Here is a 20,462-nt window from a genome sequence, read left to right as displayed (position 1 = left end):
GTGAGCCGAGTAACGCCTGGTCAGCTCAGGGGAACATTGTTCAAAGCTCTGGAGCTACAGCTGTGTAACTTCCTGTGAACGAGAGAAAGCCCACAGGCAAAAAGAGTGTGGACGCCGTCACTAAAGTGGTCAAAACTCACACAAATGCCCAGAATGACAGGGCACTCTGTTAAAAATGTGGCTGTACCGTTGTGCCTAAAATTGGTAAAACAATAAGCAAATAATCAGTTGGTGGAAGCAGGTGGTTGTGACTCTGATGGAGAATTCATGCTGCAAAACAGGGTTTTTCCATGGGCTCATTGCTACAATGGAATGCCCCAAAATACCCAGTTGTAAAAAACATAGCCATGAAGTCAGCACGTGCAGCTGCTATCTTTGCACAGGACTATACCGCACGAGTTGCTGAGTTTTCTGCTGAGTTCTTCCCTCAGCTGTTGTAACATGAGTACCTCAGTGTGCCTCACTGCGTCTCCCTTCAGACTCAGCTCTGACACACCCGTGCCTACTCAGACCCTGTGCTGATTCAGTCACCGTTTCACCATCTATTTCAGCTGCAAGGGACTGGATTTCACAGCCATGGATGATGGGGTGGGCTGTCTACCTTTGCCAATGTAAGGTGATGGGCAGGCCATGTGACATCACACGCCAGTTGTCCAAAACCACAGAAGATCATCAGGCACAGGAATTAACGCTGCCCCCACCTGCCATTTTGGAATCACGAGTCTTCTTCCCCAGGCAGTCCCCGTGCACAGAGGAAAGACCTTCATCAGCTCCTGTGGGTGCTGAGGTAGACCCCCCTACAGGTGGGGCCCTTGGTTTTGCGTTTGGTTGGATGTGATGGAGTCTGTTCACAACACAGTCATTGGGTCATATAGATTGGTCCAACCGAGAACATAATCCCAAAGTAAACTAGTCCCATTGCCTGTTCCTAGCCCATATCCCTCCAAACCTTTCCCATTCATGTAATTTCACCCACATCTACCACTTCCTCAGGAAGTTCGTTCCACATGCAAACCACCCTCGGTGTGAAAGATTTGCCCATTGTGTCTTTTTTTAAATCTTTCTCCTCTCACCTTAAAAATCTGTCTCCTAGCCTTGAAATCCCCCACTCTACAGAAAACACTGTCATTGACCCAATTTATACCCCTCATTATTTTAGCAAGTTCTATTTGGTTGCCTCTCAACCTCCAGTGAAAAATGTCACAGCCTATCCAGCCAAATCTTTATAGCTCAGACATTCTATTCCCAGCAACATCCTGGTACATCTCTTCTGAACCCTCTCCATCCTCCCTGTAACTGGATGACCAGAAGAGACCTCACCAACTATTTTGTTGCCCGTCCCATTATTTCGGCTGTTGGAAATGGCCAAGTCTGAGAGTGTTTGGTGCCCGTTCTGACGTGGTAACAATGAGAAAGTGCGGAGAGTAACAGCAGATTCTGCACGTGAAGGTTTTTAACATACTCCAAGGGTTTTCTTTGAGGTTTCGGTAAAAGAGAGTCACAGTGCGGGGAGCAGAGAAGGTTGTGATGGTACAGCTGGCCTTTAAATTGGTAAAGGTGCCCAATTTCTTCTAACCCTTCTGACACATGGCATCCAGGCCCAGACTCCTGATTGGGCACCTAAAGGGTCTGGGCGAAGTGGGGCAATCAGCCACGAGCCCAACACAGCCCCTCATTGGCCGCCAGAGCCTTGACAGTCTGAGCTAAGATGGCAGATAGGAGGAAGGGAACCGTTCAGCTTCCTCTCCTCTCCTTGCCCCATCGAAAACCATAAACTCCAGCTCAGGTCGACACACGCATTTATCTCTGAGCTTTTTGTTGTTACCCACTTTCAGTTTTTTTTTTGAAGTTTTGAGTCTCCTTTTCTCTGTAGCTTTTGAAGTCAGAATCTGCCCTTCCTCTGCCTGATCTTGTTTCTCAGTCTCACTCTGTTCACACATTCTCTTACTGTCACCCAATATTTCTCACTGTTTCCTCCCTTCTTACAGAAAAATGTTCTCTTCTACATCTCCTAAAACTTGTGTCTTCAATAAAGGCAATCCTCCCATCCAGCATCACCACAAACCCCACCGTTCAGCTTATTATTTGAAATTGAAAGGGTCCAAGTGGTGATCTACGGGAGCTGTTAATGAAAGAGGCCATTCATTGGACTGAAGAAAACATCTTCCTTTTTACAATGTCACAGCTCGTCTGATGAAAAAGAAAGCTGAAAGCTGTCTTAGCTTTTCAAACAATTTTAGACTTTCGGTTGCTCTACCAACCCTGCTACACTGAGTACACATATGATCAGGACGGCTGGATATTCTGCCATTTTTGAAATTTGTATACGAATTGCACTCCTGGAAATAACAGTGCAATTTAAGAAAGACATTTTTCATTCACTTGTGGGATGTGGGTGTTACTGGCTGGCCCAGCATTTACTGCCTGAATCTAGTTGCCCCTTTAGAAGGGTGGGGTGAGCTGCCTTCTTGACCCGCTGCAGTCCATGTGCTGTGGGTTGACCCACAATGCCCTTAGGGAGGGAATTCCAGGATTTTGAGCCAGCAACACTGAAGGAATGGCGATATATTTCAAGTCAGGATGGTAAATAGCTTGGAGGGAAACTTGCAGGGGGTGGTGTTCCCATGTATCTGCTGCCCTTGTCCTTCTAGATGGAAGTGGTTGTGGGTTTGGAAGGTGCTGTCTGAGGATCTTTGGTGAATTTCTCCAATGCCCAACAAATCAGAATCAGTAAATTGTGTGGTGTTTATTAAAAGTGGTATATCACACACAGTTTCTTTATCTGTTTGTTCCTTATGGAATGATTAACATTGCAACACGGCCTGTCCCTGGTGTGGGACATCCACTGTTCGATGCACTAGTAATCAATGACGGATTTAATGTGATTGAAAAAGAGCAGATGACAACGTGAGAAAAGCCTCTCAGTACAATGAGTCGTTAAGATTTGGGAAGCATTACTTATTGGGTTAATGGTTCATAGGATAATGACCAAAACAAATAGCAGGGATATGAGTAAAGAGAGTAGGTGTGGGACTGATTGGATTGCTCTTTGAAAGGTTCCAGCATGGAATGGATGGGCTGAATGTCCTCATCTGCATTCCATAAGGCTAAGCAGCACTGACCTAGTTAGAGGAGCACTGGGAGATTTCTCCATCCTTTAAGCTGGTAAATTGTATGCTGTTGGCTTAATGAGTTTCAGCAGTAGCCCAATGCTCACCCCAAGGTGCCAAAAATGATCGCTCTCAGCAACTTACTTCTAGACTTGCTGAATCTCTACATGTCTCAATGAATGTGCATAAATGGAAAATTGATTTTCATCAAATCCTCAGTGGCTCTGGGTCCCATGGAATTTGATTTCTGAGTGTATCAGACACTGCGTTGGCCACTGGACTTGCTCAACAATTGAAAGAGTTACAAATTGGTGCATAACCCATGAAAACCGTAGAAATGTTACAGGGCAGAAAGAGGCCATTTGGCCTATCATGTCTGTGCAAGCTGAATAAACTAGTCACCCATTCCACTCCCACCTTTCAGCCCCTGGTCCATAGCTTTGCAGGTTCCAGGACTTCGGGTGCAGATCCATGTTCCTTTTCAATGAGTTTAAACCTCAACCTGTAAATTGGCCAGTGAGTTTGAGACACCTACCACCCTCTGGCTTTACTTCATAACTTTTCTAACCCTTTCATTGATCACCTTAAACCTGTGTCCCTTGGTAATTGAACCCTCTGCAAGGGGGAGACAGGTTTTTAGATTACTTACAGTGTGGAAACAGGCCCTTCGGCCCAACAAGTCCACACCGACCTGCCGAAGCGCAACCCACCCATACCCCTACATATACCCCTTACCTAACACTAGGGGCAATTTAGCATGGCCAATTCACCTGACCCACACATCTTTGGACTGTGGGAGGAAACCGGAGCACCCGGAGGAAACCCACGCAGACACGGGGAGAACGTGCAAACTCCACACAGTCAGTCGCCTGAGGCGGGAATTGAACCCAGGTCCCTGGCGCTGTGAGGCAGCAGTGCTAACCACTGTGCCACCGGTCCTCCCTGTCCACTCAGTGCGAACCCCTCACTGTTTTGTACACTTCAATGAAGTCAGCACTCAGCCTCTTCTGATCTAAGCAGACCAGCTCCAGCCTCTCCAACTTTTGTGGGTCTTCTGTTGCCTTATGATTTAGAATTGGGTGGGTACTTTCTGTCGAGAGGCCAAACCATTGTTTTCTGCTGTTGACACTGAAGGAAAGTAGGTCAATGCTCTTTCAGCCGGTCCAGAGAGGGAGGTGTGATTATTGCAGCTACAAGTAATGACTAACCCTGAGCTTTTCTTCTCCACCAGAAAACAAAGCAACTGCAGACGGAGAAACAGAAGGTTTGTTTGCATTGCACCAAAGAAGAGGAGCCATCAAACAGGCCAAAGTTCACAATGTCAAAAACCACGAATTTATAGCGACATTCTTCCCACAGCCCACCTTTTGCTCTGTCTGCCATGAATTTGTTTGGTACTTACCTTTTACCTTATGCCTCTCATATTCACCCTGTAATTTATCTTATCCTCTTCGGGGTTTGTGATAAAATGGATTAGATTGCTCCATCTTTTATTCAGTACTCCATGGGAATTTCAATTCAAGGCAGTAATGCAAAGTGATTTTAGCGCCAGCCATTTATCCATTCTGGTCCCCATGTCACATTGCAACAGCAAATCGCAATACAAATCTGTCAGCAAAATAGCAGGAGAGACAATTTGGTCAAAGCCCTTATATGTAATGCAGACAGGATTGAATTTTGCTGAATTCAAGGCATTAAACTCACACAAAGCATTTGTCCCCCAAATCCTTTGATGTGACTGTTAGATTGGTTCTCTGGGAGCTTTACATTGTTCACGTGAAGAGGTAAGAATGTTGCATTCAAGAATACTCCTGCATTTGGCATTTCTAGCCAAGTTAACTTTGTCAGAAAAAGATGGTTTACTCATTCAGGGCTTCACAAGGGACTGGGCTAACACTGATTGGCCATCCTTAGTTGCCCTTGAGAAAGTGATGGTGGGCTACCTTCTTAGAAACATAGAAAACAGGAGCAGGCTTAGGCCATTCAGCCCTTCAAGCCTGCTGTATCATTCAATGTGATCATGGCTAATTGTTCAGTGCTGTTAATGTTCCCACTTTCTCCCTATATCCTTTGATCCCTTTCGCCCTAAGAACGTATCTATCTGATGCTTGAAAGCATTCAATATTTTGGCCTCAACTGCTTTCAGTGGCATAGGATTCTCTTGGCTTACCACTCTCTGGGTCAAGAGATTTCTCCTCGTATCAGTCCCAAATAGCCTGTCCCATCGACTTAGACTGTGGCCCCTGGTTCTGGACTCTGAGAACATTTTTCCTGCAATTATTCTGTCCAGTCCTGTTAGTGAATATACCTGTTTGCTAATGGATCTAGCCTCGCTTCACATGTCAGTCTTGCCTTGCCAGGAGTGGGCCTGGTACTGCTGCAGTCCACTTGCTCTAAATAGACCCACAATGCTGATAGGGAGGGAGTTCTAACATTTTGACCCAGCAACCCTGAAGGAACGGCGATATATTTCCAAGTCAGGATGGTGAGTGGCTCGGAGAGGAAATTGAAGGTGGTGATGTTCCCATGCATCTGCTGCCCTGGTCCTTTGAGATGAAAGTGGTTGTGGGTTTGGAAGGCTCTTTCGAGGTGGTACACACTGTAGCTACTGAGTGTTGATGGTGGAGGGAGACGTGGTGCCAATCAAGTAGACTGTTTTGTCCTGGACGGTGTCTTGAATTTTGTTGAATTGGACTCCTTTGTTCCTGTTCTTCTTTGCGTCACTTGGTGCATGTCATAGTTCGACATTTCCATCAATATGTATCCTGTGATGGATTTTCCAGAATTGCTGATGATGCTCAAGTTCCTGCCCTATTTGTACTGGACAGTGGAACAGGAAGCAGATGTCCTCTTTAGAGAAACAATTCCTGTATGTTGTCTGGAGGCCCACAGTTTGAGTGCGCAAATAGCCAGGACTCCCTCTAGAAAGTGGAATGTAATTAGTTAACTGAGTGTTCGATGCCCAAGTTAGGACTCCATGTCAATCTCAGTGAACCAATGGGTGGGTGAGTGTCTTGTGTACCTTGCCATTGGTCAGTGATCCCTGGTGTGAAGTACAATAGCAAGAATGAATGTTCAGATAGCCCACTCTTGGGCCTAGGTGTTTTTATTTTGTCCTCCTAGCCTCCACAGACCAACACTGGGCCTGGTTTGTTGGGTGGTTTTAGGGTACACTGAAGAGTTTGGATTGAGGACAGACACTCATTGAGGAGAAGGCGGCAAGATCAAGAACTGTCGTTATTTTCACCTATTGTTGGTTGCACATTAACACTATACAAAACCATCCATGGCAATCTGAAAAATACCAGGCCCGAAGTCCATAAGACATAGGAGCAGAAATTAGGCCATTCAGCCCATCGAGTCTGTTCCACCATTCAATCATGGCTGATAAGTTTTCTCAACCCCATTCTCCTGCTTTCTCCCCATAACCCTTGATCCCCTTTACAATCAAGAACCTATCTATCTCCGTCTTAAATATACTCAATGATTATTGTTACATTGTTAAGAGACTCCTAGCTACGTGTGTTTCCCTCTTCAAATCTATATCAAAGCCGGTTATCTCCACCTACACTCTGCTATTTATACCATGTGGGAAGCAGCTCTATGACATCTTTGCATGTTTACTCCAGGGTCCTTAAGTCCTAACACAGCTCTGGCCAAATGCGGGCCCCGGTGGGAATCCTTCTCAGGTGAAGACACCCCATTGTTGATCAGTTAAATCCAAGTAGTTTCCTCACTTCAACTTGGGAGGCCCTGAGCCTTAGCCTTTGTCAGCTTGTGCCAAGCCCCAATGAAATGGATAAGGGCGTTTCTCCCTTTGAGAAACATGTAAGCATTCCTCACCAGGCAAGCAAGAATAACTTTACCTGAATAAAAGTGAAATACTTTGGTTGTCAGCGATTTGAAATAAAAGCAGAAAATGCTGGAGAAACTCAGCAGGTCTGGCAGCATCTGTGGGGGGAGAGAGAGAGATAGAGACAGAGTTAATGATTCAAGTTTCATATTACTCTTCTATGGAACCTGTTCTGTTTCTCTCTCCACAGAAGCTGCCATACCTACTGAATTTCTCCAGAACTTTCCGCTTTCATTTAAGAACTTTACCAGTGTGGATTCCTCATTGCTTTGTATTTGGTGACAGCTTTATTTAGTGCATGTTTCAGATCTTGATTTAAAAAAAAGATGATTTGTTGAATTATGCTCATTCTCATTTCTTTCAGGGGATTAAATAAACAAGGATACCAGTGCAGACGTAGGTTGTTCTCTATTTCCAAATTAATTCAAACTAAAATTTTGCTATAGCTCGCAAACATCAAAAAAATTAAGTCATTCTTCTGTTTACCTTCCAGAGTGCAATGCTGCAATTCATAAGAAGTGCATTGATAAAATAATAGCCAAGTGTACTGGATCAGCAGTCAACAGCAGGGAGACCATTGTACGTATAGCAATCCTTGAACATAATGACTCTTTTCGAATATGCGTCAACAGAACTGCGAATCACAATGGCAGAGAGAGCTTGTTTGCAGATGGGTTTAAATTGTTAACCAGGATTATTTCCAGATAGCCACATCTATGAAAATGTATAAAGCCACCATAGCCCCCTTGGGCTGTACTCTCATTAGAGAGAGGCAACTGGTACGAGTTTAATCTAAGGCTCACCATGCCTCAGGTGAGGGAAAGACCTGTCTCTTTGCCAGCAACGTAGAACAGTCCATCTTTCATAGTTACACCAGCACCACTCCCCACCTCTTCCTCCGCTACATTGATGACTGCATCAGCGCCACTTCGTGCTCCCGCGAGGAGGTTGAGCAGTTCATCAACTTCACCAACACATTCCACCCTGACCTTAAATTCACCTGGACCATCTCTGAAACCTCCCTCCTCCTCTGGGACCTCTCAAACTCAATCAATGATGACCAACTTGACACTGACATTTTTTACAAACGCACCAAGTCCCACAGATACCTGGATTACACCTCTTCCCATCCTACCTCCTGCAAAAATGTCAAGCCGTATTCCCAATTCCTCCACCTCCGCCGTATCTGCTCCCAGGAGGCCCAGTTCCACTGCAGAACACACCAGATGGCCTCCTTCTTTAAAGACTCAATTTCCCTTCCCACGTGGTTGAAGATGCCTTCCAACGCATCTCATCCACATCCCGCCTCTCCACCCTCAAACCTCACCCCTCCAACCGTAACAAGGACAGAACCCCCCTGGTGCTCACTTTCCACCCTACCAACCTTTGCATAAACCGCATTGTCCGCTGACATTTCCACCATCTCCAAACAGACCCCACCACCAGGGATATATTTCTCTCCCCACCCCTTTACGCTTTCCGCAAAGACCATTCCCTCCGTAACTACTTGGTCAGGTCCATGTCCCCCAACAACCCACCCTCCTATCCTGGCATCTTCCCCTGCCACCGCAGGAACTGCAAAACCTGTGCCCACACCTCCTCCCTCACCTCCATCCAAGGCCCCAAAGGAGCCTTCCACATCCATCAAAGTTTCATCTGCTCATCCACCAATGTCATTTATTGTATCCATTGGTCCCGATGCAGTCTCCTCTACATTGGGGAGACTGGACGCCTCCTAGCAGAGCGCTTTAGGGAACATCTCCGGACACCAACACCAATCAACCCCACCGCCCTATGGCCCAACATTTGAACTCCCCCTCCCACTCAGCCAAGGACATGCAGGGCACAGTGGCTCATTGGTTAGCACCACTGCTTCACAGCGCCAGGGACCCGAGTTCGATTCCATCCTCGGGCGACTGTGTGGAGTTTACACATTCTCCCTGTGACCGAGTGGGTTTCCTCTGGGTGCTCCAGTTTCCTCCCACAGTCCAAAGATGGATTGGCCATGCTAAATTGCCCACCATGTCCAGGGATATGTAGGCTAGATTGGTTAGCCATGGGAAATGTGGGGTTATGGAGTGGGTCTGGATGGGATGCTCTTTGGAGGATTGGTGCATACACGATGGCTAAATGGCCTCTTTCTGCACTATGACTTCATGGTAACCACAGCCAGTGCAGGAATTGAACCCATACTGTTAGCATCACTCACATCACAAACCAGCTGTGAGTTAACCAATCCCCATTGAAAATATATGCATCTTCAACAGCAAATCTGTGTAATATGCACTTCAGAATCATTCATGTTTCCTCTTATCAATGCTGCACTTACTATCTGTGTAATTATCAATTTACTCTGCAATGATTCTCTTATATTCACCAGATTGTTAGCTCAAGATCCATTTTCACATTCCTCAAACTGTTGCATTCCATTACATATCGTCCAGTGGATAGTTTGCTAAGTTAAACTCTCTGCAATGTTTGTGTGGTATTTTCCAATAGATAAGTGGAAGGTTTGAAAGGTTCAACTGACTCAAAAAGGTGGATTCCACAGATCGAAGATAAACTCAACTTTTCCTTGTAAAATGTCACAAACAATTTAAGAATTTTCCATTAGCATAAACAAAAATTTAGTTTCCTCTCACAAGGTGTATTGACATCAACATGAGTGCTAATTTTCTCAGAAGCTGATGAAGGGAATGTAACACTTAAAGTAGCCTTTGATTCTGTGATAAAACATCACACCTGCATCATGCTGCTTGTGGCCAGTTAGTATCAGTATTGTATTCCATACTGCGTGGACATATTTGAATGAGATTCACAATTCTTTCACGTTAAACTTTTCACTAACTAGCTGCAATCTCTTTTGCTCTCTAGTTTCACAAGGAACGGTTTAAAATAGATATGCCTCATCGATTTAAAGTCTACAACTACAAGAGCCCGACTTTCTGTGAGCACTGTGGGACCCTCCTATGGGGTCTGGCCAGGCAAGGTTTAAAGTGTGAGGGTAAGTACAGAATTAGCAGAAGCACAAGAGATCAAGCAACTAACACCCAAAATAGAATCCATTTCAAACATTGTCCCTTGCAGCTTCTAGCGGGCAACTTTAGAATGCTTGTTTGATCATCCGCATCTATTACCGGTGGCTCAGGTAGTTAGATTAGATTAGATTAGATTCCCTACAGTGTGGAAACAGGCCATTTGGCTCAAATAGTCCATACCGACCCTCTAAAGAGTAACTCACCCAGACCCATTTCCCTCTGACTAATGCACCTAACACTATGGGCAATTTGGCATGGCCAATTCACCTGATCGCACTGCTGCTTCACAACGTAAGGGACCCAAGTTCGATTCCAGCCTCAGCCGATTGTCTGTGTGGAGTTTGCACATTCACCTCTTAGCTGCACGGGTTTTATCCTGGTGCTCCAGTTTGCTCCCACAGCCCAAAGATGTGCACGTTAGGTAAATTGGCCATGCTAAGTTGCCCATAGTCTCCAGGGATGTGTAGGTTATGTGGATTAGCCATGGGAAAGGCAGCGTTCCAGGGATAGAGTAGGGTAAGCCTGGACTGGTTACTCGTTGAAGGGTCGGTGTGGACTTGTTGGGCCAAATGGTCTGTTTCCATACTGTAGGGGTTCTATGATATTCTTTTAGACCTGCTTGAAAATTGAGTTAGCTAATTGTTTTTCTCTGTAGTTTCCCCTGGTGTTTGCTGAAGTTTTATGAGAACTGAATAGTAAGCATATTGAAACCACCCCTCAGGGATGTCTTATTTTCATAACTGTATCTTGGGGAGATATCGAGATCATTAAAGGGCAGTGGAAAGAACCCTATTCAGATTACAAAGGGCAGATGAATAGAATTATGCCCACTGGAAAATCTTTTCTCCCCACAAATTGCTAATTGGATAAATTATGCTCACTCTTCCCACATCAAAATTCTGTCTTATCCATGCTAAATTCCAGTTTCTGGAGGTTTAACAAAGTTTGTGTTCCAAAGTCCCAAGCACTGCTTGGTGGATACCATAAACAGTCCTTGAGTAACAGAGTGAATACCGTATCGTTGATCAATATTACCCTGCATTTGTTTTCTTCTCTACCAGAATGTGCCATGAATGTTCATCACAAATGTCAGAACAAAGTAGCAAACCTGTGTGGTGTTAACCAGAAGATGATGGCTGAAGCCTTGGCTCAAATAGAGAGTGAACAACAGGTATGGAACATTCTTCAGCTACCATTTTGAGTCAAGATTGAGAGATGTTTTGTGTCACACAAAATAGCATGAAATCAAAAGGTCACCCAAGTCATATGATTAGTACAGGTCTTATTGTTCCACTGAGGATATGGTCATACCTTAGTCTGAGACGAAAGTTGTTTCCATGTGAAGAAAGTAAAAACAGTGTGAGTAACTTTGAGACGGAAATGAATGCTCAGCTCACGTTGTTGTCTAGGTCCTCCTTAAAACAAGTTAGACAACTCCAACCAGAACATTATGAATTAATGTGCCCCGGGTCTCACACATTACAAAGCAGTCAAATAAAAAAAAACACAAGTGGTACCAGGGCAAAATAATACTAACCTAATTAGGACACAAGCTACAAAAGCTTTTGCAGGGTGGCACAGTGGCTAGCACTGCTGCCTCACAGCTCCAGGGACCCAGGTTCAATTCCCACCTTGGGTGACTGGTTGTGTGGAGTTTGCACATTCTCCCTGTGCCTGTGTGGGTTTCCTCCCCGTGCTCTAGTTTCCTTCTATAGTCCAAAGATGTAAATTGGCCATTCTAAATTGCCCATAGTGTTAGTTGCATTAGTCAGGGGGAAATGGGTCTGGGTGGGTCAGTGTGGAATTGTTGTGCTAAAGGGCCTATTTCCACACTGTAGGGAATCTAATCTAAACACAAATTAGTATTTCTAACAAAAACAGAGATTGCTAAAAAAAAACTCAGCAGGACTGGCAGCATCCATGGGAAGAAATCAGAATTAATCTTTCAGGTTCAGTGACCCTTCCTCAGAACTCACTGGACCTGAAACATTAACTCTGATTTCTATCCTCAGATGCTGCCAGACCTGCTGAGCTTATTCTGCAATTTCTGTTTTTCTTTCTGATTTACAGCATCAACAGTTCTTTCAGTTTTTATGTAACACTATTTCTAATCCTATTCAGCCCCTTAAGTTCCAAGTCTCTTGTAGATTTGCACAGATTTTCTTACTCTCTCTCTCTCCACTTTCTCTGTCTGTCTCTCCCTCCCTCTCTCTCCCTCTCCCTCTCCCTCTCCCTCTGTCCTGCCCTCCCTCTCACTCCCCCTCTCTCTCTCTGTCTGTCTCTCCCTCCCCCTCTCCCCCCTCTCTCCCTCTCTCTCCTTCTTTCTCCCTCTCTTTCCCTCTCTCCGGATGGTCAGTGGGTCTCTGTCTTTTGCCATGCTGGTCCCTTCAGAAAATCCAAGAGGGTTCAGGAGAGATTGGCAGTTGTACTCTGTTTTTATACTTTTTTGGATTGTTTTCTGGAACTTTCTATAGGTCTGACCAATCAGGAAGACATTTAATAGTTTGAAACATTGTCAATCATTTGGATGGCTTGCTACTGTTTGTTTCTGTATGTAGGAGGTGCCAGTGTTGGGCCCTCCTTTGTTTAGTGGATAGGTCGTTGGGGGTGTTTCTGTCCAGGATAACTGTTGCCTTTTACCTTATGCTAACGTCATTAGCACCTGACTGCTGTGTTTGCTCTGGGTATGGTGTGGGGCTTTTGTGATTTTAGGAGTTTTACCTGGCCAATGTACCCAGCATTCCTTGCTGTTTGGCCAAATTAGCAATCCACCTGAGTTTAGCAGCCAAGAAGTCAATATCTTTCAAGTTGGTTTATCAAATACAGTTTCTTCACAATCCAAGAAGCTTTATCAGGCTGGTGTGTGCATGTATACCTGGCTCATTTCATTGTTTTCTAAGGAATTTTATTTGCATATTGCGTGTCTTCTACCAAAAAGCTCCATTGCATGTTAAAGGTCTGCATTTGAGCTAGTTGAGACATGGTTGTGGGGGTAATTGTGATTAACAATTAATTTGTTGGTACTTACATAATACCTTTCACATTGTCTGGATGTTCCACAACACTTTACAGCCAATAAAGTATATATGAAGTGACATCACTGGTGTCAGATGGGGACTGCCACAGTCAATGTGTGCACAGCACAAACAGCAGATCATCCCTTTCTGTGATGATAATTGAGGGATAACTCCATGTATTTCTTCAGAAGAGTGATCTGGGATCTTCTTCCATCTTCCTGAGGTGGCAGGCAAGGTCTTAGTTCGAAAAGATGTCACCAACAGCAGTGCTGCACTCCAGCCCTGCCTGGCAGTGCCCACTGAGATTTCTGTGCTTTGGAGTGACGTCTGAATGTAGCCCTGTCCAAAATGGAGGTCTAACGTGCTGTTCATTGATTCTGCTAACCTTTCTGATGGGTCACAGGGCAGATAAAGGGTGAAGACAGAGGTGGGTGAGCACAAAGATTCACACTGTCTCTCTGGTATGCTGGCACCTTGGGTTGGGTACTTGATGGGCCGAATAACCTTTTCGGCGCTATCTGAAATCATGAATCAGGGTGGGAGGGGCATCTTTCCTGGAGGTGTGCTCAAAGACATACGGTAGAGCTGTTAATGAAAGACCAATGATCAGACAGCAGACAAATTTTCCAATTTGCCTAAGTCCTGTCTGTGGCTTCACAAATTAACCAGCAGGTAGGCTCCCATCAGCTGGCAAAGTGCCAGGCCTGCTCTGTAGGTAGACTCTGAGACTTTTGAGACCACCTGCCTGGCATCAGCTTCTGCCCCAGGCCTGTAAAAAGCCCTGGTCAGATCATGTTTCGAATATTGTGAGCAGTTTCAGGGCCCTGTATCTAAGGACAGATGTGCTTCAATTGCGGGGGGGTGGGTGGGGGGGGGGGTTCCACAGGAGGTTTACGAGAATGATCCAGGGAATGAAGGGCTTGTCACATGAGGAGCAGATGTGGACTCTGGGGCTGTATTCAATGTACTTTAAGAAGCATGTGGGGGGGTATCTTAGAGAATACCGAGAGCCCTGGATAGAGTGGACCTAGAAAAGATGTTTCCATGACTAGGAGAGACTAGAACCCAAGGGTACAGCCTCGGAGTGAATGGTCAACCCTTTAGAACTGAGATGAACAGGAATGCCAATTTGGCGTGGTGACTCAGTGGTTAGCACTGCTGCCCCATAGTGCCAGAGACCCAGGTTCAGTTCCAGCCTTGGATGACTGTCTGTGTGGAGTTTGCAAATTCTCCCTGTGACTGTGTGGGTTTCTTCCGGGTGCTCGGGTTTCCTCCCACACTCCAAAGACGTGCAGGTCAGGTGGATTGGCCTTGCTAAACTGCCCTTTAGTATCCAAGGGTGTGCAGGCCTGGTGAATTAGCCGAATTGCAGAGTTATGGGGATAGGATGGAGGCTACTCTGGATCTAGATAAGATGTTCTTCAGCAGGTTAGTGCAGACTTGATGGACCAAATGACCACTTTCCATACTGTAGGGATTCAGTGAATTTCTTCAGCCAAAGGGTGGTGAATCAGTGGAACCCATTGCTGTGGAGGCTGACTCATTGAGTGCACTTAAGACAGAAATAAGGAGGTTTTTGATTGATCAAGGAGAAAGTGAGAACTGCCGGAAACATTGACTGTCCTACTCCTAGGATGCTGCCTGGCCAGCTGTGCTTTTCCAGCACCATCCTTTTCAACTCTTGATTGATCAAGGGTTAAAGGGAGAATGAGGTTCAGAAACATATGAGCCATGATTAAATGGTGGGGAAGATTCGATGGGCCAAATGGCCTAATTCTGCTCCTATATCTTATAGGGCCTTGATGGCATACTTTGGAATGGCAGAAAATTGAACACGGAGATACTGGGGAGTCAGCACAATGGGAGGCTTCTGATTACCATTAATGATCACACAGATGCTTGTGTGTTTAACTATCGTGTGAAACCTGAGGTTAAATAATGGTCTTGTAATGACTGCAGAATGCCAGTTATTATTCATCACCCACACTGTCATTCATGGAATAGTTTGGTTACCAGCTGGAAGCCCGCCTCACATCACTGATACCAGAGAATTATCTATTCGGCTGTCATTGTCAGGAACTGCAGAGAAAATAATTAACGGTTGATTCTGGTCCCAATCATTTATAATAACAATATTCATCAAAAACATTCATGCAGCTGCAGACTTTACAATTTTTTGAATTTTGCCTTTCAAAAACCTCTCAATTTCATCTCCATGGAGGCCCTTTGGCCCATTGAGTCTGTACTGCCAAAAACATACTACTACCTAATCTAGTCCCACTTTCCACACACTAGGCCCAAAGCCTTGAATGTTATGACATTTCAAGTGGTTCAATAAAGTACTTTGTAAAGGTGGTGAGGTTTCTCACCTCAATCCCTCTCCTAGGCACTGCATTCCAGACGCCCATCACACTCAAGGGGGGAGCGGAATGTTTTCCTTAAATCACCTCTAAACTATCCTCCCTGAACATTCTTTCAGTTTTCTTGTCAGTCCTCTGAGGACAGGAGATGGGAAGTCGTGTTGAGGTTGTACGGGGCATTGGTGAGGCCTCTTCTGGAGTACTGTGTCCAGTTCTGGTCTCCCTGTTATAGGGAGGATATTATTAAGCTGTGGAGGGTTCAGAAGAGATTTACTGTACCAGGATGTTGCTGGGAATAAAAGGTTTGAGTTATTAAGGAAGTCTGGATAGGCTGGGACTTTTTTCACTGGAGCATAGGAGGCTGAGAGGTGATCTGATATGAGTTTATAAAATAATGAGAGTTATGGGATAGAGTTAATGATAGTTGTCTTTTCCCTAAGATGGGGAATTTCAAGACTAGGGGACACCTTTTTAAGGTGTGAGGAGAGAGATTTAAAAAGGACATAAGTGGCAAATTGTTTACATAGAAGGTGGTTCACATGTGGAATGAACTTCCTAAGGTTGCGCATACAATGACATTTAAAAGACATTTGGAGAAGTACATGAATAGGAAAGATTTGGAGGGATATGGACCAGGAGCAGGCCTGGTCTAGTTTAGTTTGGGATTATGTTTGGCACAGACTGGTTGAACCAAACAGCCTGTTTCCATGCCGTCTGACTCCATGGTTGAAACCTCTACATATTTTGGGATATCCAGGGAAATTATTTCTAATTGCTGTGGACCAGTCCTGCAATCGACCTGGGTGAGCAGCTCTAAGCACCACATATTAGGAAGAATATTTTGACTTCAGAGTGAGTGTGGTGTAGCTTTACTTGGATAATTCTATGCTCAAAGAGTTAAATTATAGAAAGTATTCTATCTGGCTGCGTCACAACATGGAATGGCGACTGATCTTCCCATGACCACAGAGAGTTGTGAACACAGCCCAGTCCATCACGGCCTTCCATCCACTGACTCCATCTGTACTTCCTGCTGCTTTGGGAAAGCGAACAACGTTATCAGAGACCACACCCACCCCGGTTATACTCTCTTCACCCTCTTCCTTTGGACAGAAGATATAAAAGTTACAATACACACACAACAGGTTCAAGAACAGCATCTTCCCTGCTATTATTAGGCTGATGAATGGACCTCACAAATTTTAAATTTAATGTTGATTGTGCTCTCTGTAGCCTTCTCTGCAGCCATGACATTGTATTGCTCACTCTGAGCTATTACCCTTAAGCACGGTGTACGGTGTAATCTCTCTGTACTGCACGCAAAACAAAACTTTACACTGTACCTCAGTACATATGACAACGATAAATCAAATCAAATTACAAGAAGTGATTGAAAAATCTGGACCATATTCCCTGTGATTCAGAAGGTTAAGGTGATTTGATCAAAGATTGTGAGACATTCAGTGGAACAAAAGAGAGAGATCTATTTTAACAATTTGGACAGTAAGGTTTAATTGTCTAAACGTTAGCACCAGACTTCTGAGCAGTGAAGTTACGAATCACTTCTACATTAAATGGCAGAGGTTTGGAACTCTGGTCAACAAGTTACTTTTGTTCAGTCGAGGAATCAAGGGTTACTGGGAACATTCAGGAACATGGACATGAGGAATGTCGGATCAGCCATGATCTGATTGAGTGCCGGAACAGGCCTGAGGGGTTGAATGGCCTACTCCTGTTCCTGTTATAATCTAAATGGATATTTAATGCCAAACTCATTTTTAATTTTAAAATTATACTTAAATTAGTCAACAGGTAAGGGACAATCAAAAACAAAAATGGCTGGAAAATCTCAGCAGCTTTTAGCAGCATCTGTGGAGAGAAATCTGAGTTAATGTTTTGGATTGAGTGACCCTTCCCAGAACTGTATCTGGAATTAAGTCACAGATGAGGCACAAACTCGTTAGATGGTCGAACAGGGCAGAAGGGCTGAATGGCCTCCTCCTGTTCATCTAGGAGAAAGTGAGTTCTGCAGATGCTCAAGATCAAGGTCGTGCATGTGGTGCTGGAAAAGCACAGCAGGTCAGGCAGCATCCAAGCAGCAGGAGAATCAACGTTTCTAGCATAAGCTCTTCATCAGGAATGCCTGACCTGCTGTGCTTTTCCAGCACCACATGAGTAAGCATGCTGTAGCACTGAGCAAACAACCAAAATTGAGTTTTTCTCTGTGAGACTGGGAGTGCATGTGCTGGCCTGGGAGGGGGGAGGGGGTGGGGTTGTGGGGGGTGGGGTGGGGGAGCGGGGAGTCTGGGCACTTGGCTGGAACTGGTACAGAGGCACACTCTCAAAGCTCAGTAATATCAAGGAGAATGCTGAAGATTAAGGCTGATCATTGTGGGCATTACCCAAAGTGATGCAGATCCTGAGCCCTCAGGGAGGGGTTTGCCCTTCCATTCTGATCTGCACAGCCACGCTGGCTGGTCAATGTTCAGAAAATCCACGCAGAGGTTTCAACTTGACTGGCTCAGCAATCAGTCATTTGTTTCCAATCTCAAAATAAATGGCATAACATTGGCCCCACTAAATTGTCCACAGTGTGCAAAAGTGAGGATGCTGGAGATCACAGTCTAGATTAGAGTGGCGCTGGAAAGGCACAGCAGGTCAGGCAACATCCGAGGAGCAGAAAAATCAACATTTCGGGCAAAAGCCCTTTGTCAAGAAGGGCTGCCTGGCCTGCTGTACTTTTCCAGACCACTCTAAACTAAATTGCCCACAGTGTCCAGGGATGTGCAGGAGAACTGGATTAGCCGTGGAAAATGCAGGGATAGAATAGGAGGTGGGTGGGTCTGGGTTGATGTGGACTCATAGGGCTGAATGGTCTGCTTTGCACACTGTAGCGATTCTCCAATAATCTTAAACTGAGCCTTAACCAAGACTCTATCACCTCCTCCCCTCTCAGAAAGAAAAAGACTGAAAATTGTAAATGTGTGTTCACTAAAACAATCTTAATGTAAGTACAAGTAGAGTTATGGTTGAAAGGGTGGATGTGGGATAACACAGCAGGATGGGCCCCAGAGTCTGTTCATGTTTGTCATGGCTGCTGATTCTGAAACATCCCATTTGTGCCCCTTTCAATCCAGGCTCGTAACTTGCGTGATCAAGTGGAAATAGGACGAGAAAGACCTGTTGAAATTAACCAGGGTGTGGTCAAAAAGCCGTCAGAAGCTGAGCAGGCTGCTGTCTCTGCCAAGAAAGGTACTGTAACCCACTTCAACCGCTGTCTGTTTCATTGTGACGGTGCAGGATCTGTGCAATTTCTGAAAGACATCAGCGACCTTATTTATTTTACTTGTCCAGTCCGGGCTTTCAGCAGGTGCAGAGTATCCATTGTCACATTGTGCATCAGGAAATAACACAAAGATTGTTCCCATGAGGACAAGCACATACAAGAAGCAAGTGCTATGCTGTTGGTTTATCTGGGACCACCACCTACCCTCCCTACAGAGTCATAGACACAGCAAGTGAAGCAGGCAGGAAAAGCTATGTCAGGCTGTTCGGCTCTGAGGACCAAGCTGGAGTTTCAGCCTCAGTCCAGGCACTGTGTCCTATACCCGACTCTGTGTCCTATACCCGACTCTGTGTCCTATACCCGACTCTGAACAAATAGTGAACCCTCTACAAAACTGCACTACCATCTGACAAAGGCTTTAAATGCCTTGAAAATGTACTGTGCTATTCATCACCAATATGAATAGTGATCCCAAGGCAGGTGGATATTACTCTGGAGAGTCAGCAGGTCTGGCAACATCTGTGGAGAGGGCACAGAGGTAACTTTGAGTCAGAGAGTAATGGAGCTGTACAGCATGGAACAGACCCTTCGGTTCAACTCATCCATGCCAATCAAAAATCCTAAACTAATTTATTCCCTTTGCCAGAATTTGGCTCATATCCCTCTTAAACCCTTCCTATCCATATATCCATCCAGATGCCTTTTAAATGTTACAACTGTACCAGCCTCCACCACTTCCTCTGGCAGCTCATTTCATACACACACCACCCTCTGTGTGAAACAATTGCCCCTTGGGTCCCTTTTAAAATCGTTCCCCTCTCACCTTATACCTATGCTCTCTAGCTTTGGACTCACCTAACCTGGGGAAAAAACCTTGGCTATTTACCCTATCCATGCCCCTCATGATTTTATAAACCTCTGTAAGGTCACCCCTCAGCCTCCAACACTCCAGGGAAAATAGGCCCAGTTTTTTCATCCTCTCCCTACAACTCAAACCCTGCAACCCCAGCAACATCCTTGTAGATCTTCTTTGAACTCTTTCAAGTTTAACAACATGTTTCTTATAGCAGGGAGATCGGAATTGAATAAGGTATTCCAAAAGTGGCCTAACCAGTGACTCTTCCTCAGCCCTGCAGAGTTTCTCCAGCAATCTTTGTTTTTGTCTCAAATCTGCAGCACCAATAAATCTGTGTTTTATTTTAATGCTCTGGGGTTGTTGGTTCAAATCCCATCATGATGGAATTTTAAATTCAATTAATAAAGTTAGAATACAAAATTGACTTGGTAATGGTAACCATGAAACTTTATCAGTTGTTCTAAAAACCCATGTTTACTAATGTCCCTTAGGGAAAGAAATCTGCTGTCTCCTCTTGGTCTGGTTTATATGTAACTCCAGGCCAATAGAAATGTAACTGGCTCTTAACTTCCCCCTGAAATGACCCATTCTCAGTTCAAGGGTCATTAGGGATGGGCAACAATGCTAATCTATCCAGTGGCACCATTTCCCGTGCAAGAGTAAAGACAATAATTGAGACAGAAGCATAAATAAGACAAAATATAAAGTAATGATTTGGTCGGGAGGTTGGAACAAAATATTAATGGAGACACAGCAGTGGGAGATTAGATTACTTACAGTGTGGAAACAGGCCCTTCAGCCCAACAACTCCACACCAGCCCTCTGAAGAGAAACCCACCCAAGCCCATTCCCCTACATTTACCCCTTCACCTAACACTATGGACAATTTAGCCAGGCCAATTCACCTAACCTGCACATCTTTGGACTGTGGGAGGAAACCCA

At 44.9% G+C, this 20,462-nt stretch overlaps 1 protein-coding gene across 1 annotated transcript in view; it reads left to right on the top strand.

Annotated features, from left to right (window-relative positions):
• The window catches only part of prkcq (protein kinase C, theta), a 172,152-nt gene that overhangs the window by 97,173 nt on the left and 54,517 nt on the right, over positions 1 to 20,462 (top strand). Inside the window, exons 5-10 of the mRNA XM_060843096.1 lie at positions 4,342 to 4,504; positions 7,328 to 7,359; positions 7,457 to 7,542; positions 9,838 to 9,967; positions 11,063 to 11,172; positions 18,516 to 18,630. Of these exons, the coding sequence (XP_060699079.1) occupies positions 4,342 to 4,504; positions 7,328 to 7,359; positions 7,457 to 7,542; positions 9,838 to 9,967; positions 11,063 to 11,172; positions 18,516 to 18,630 (636 nt within the window). The remainder of the gene's footprint in view (positions 1 to 4,341; positions 4,505 to 7,327; positions 7,360 to 7,456; positions 7,543 to 9,837; positions 9,968 to 11,062; positions 11,173 to 18,515; positions 18,631 to 20,462) is intronic.

Source organism: Hemiscyllium ocellatum, chromosome 23 (genome assembly GCF_020745735.1).
Source record: "Hemiscyllium ocellatum isolate sHemOce1 chromosome 23, sHemOce1.pat.X.cur, whole genome shotgun sequence".
Classification (NCBI taxonomy): Eukaryota; Metazoa; Chordata; class Chondrichthyes; order Orectolobiformes; family Hemiscylliidae; genus Hemiscyllium; species Hemiscyllium ocellatum.
Note: the sequence above shows the minus strand (reverse complement) of the source record. Positions and strands in the feature narration are given on the sequence as shown.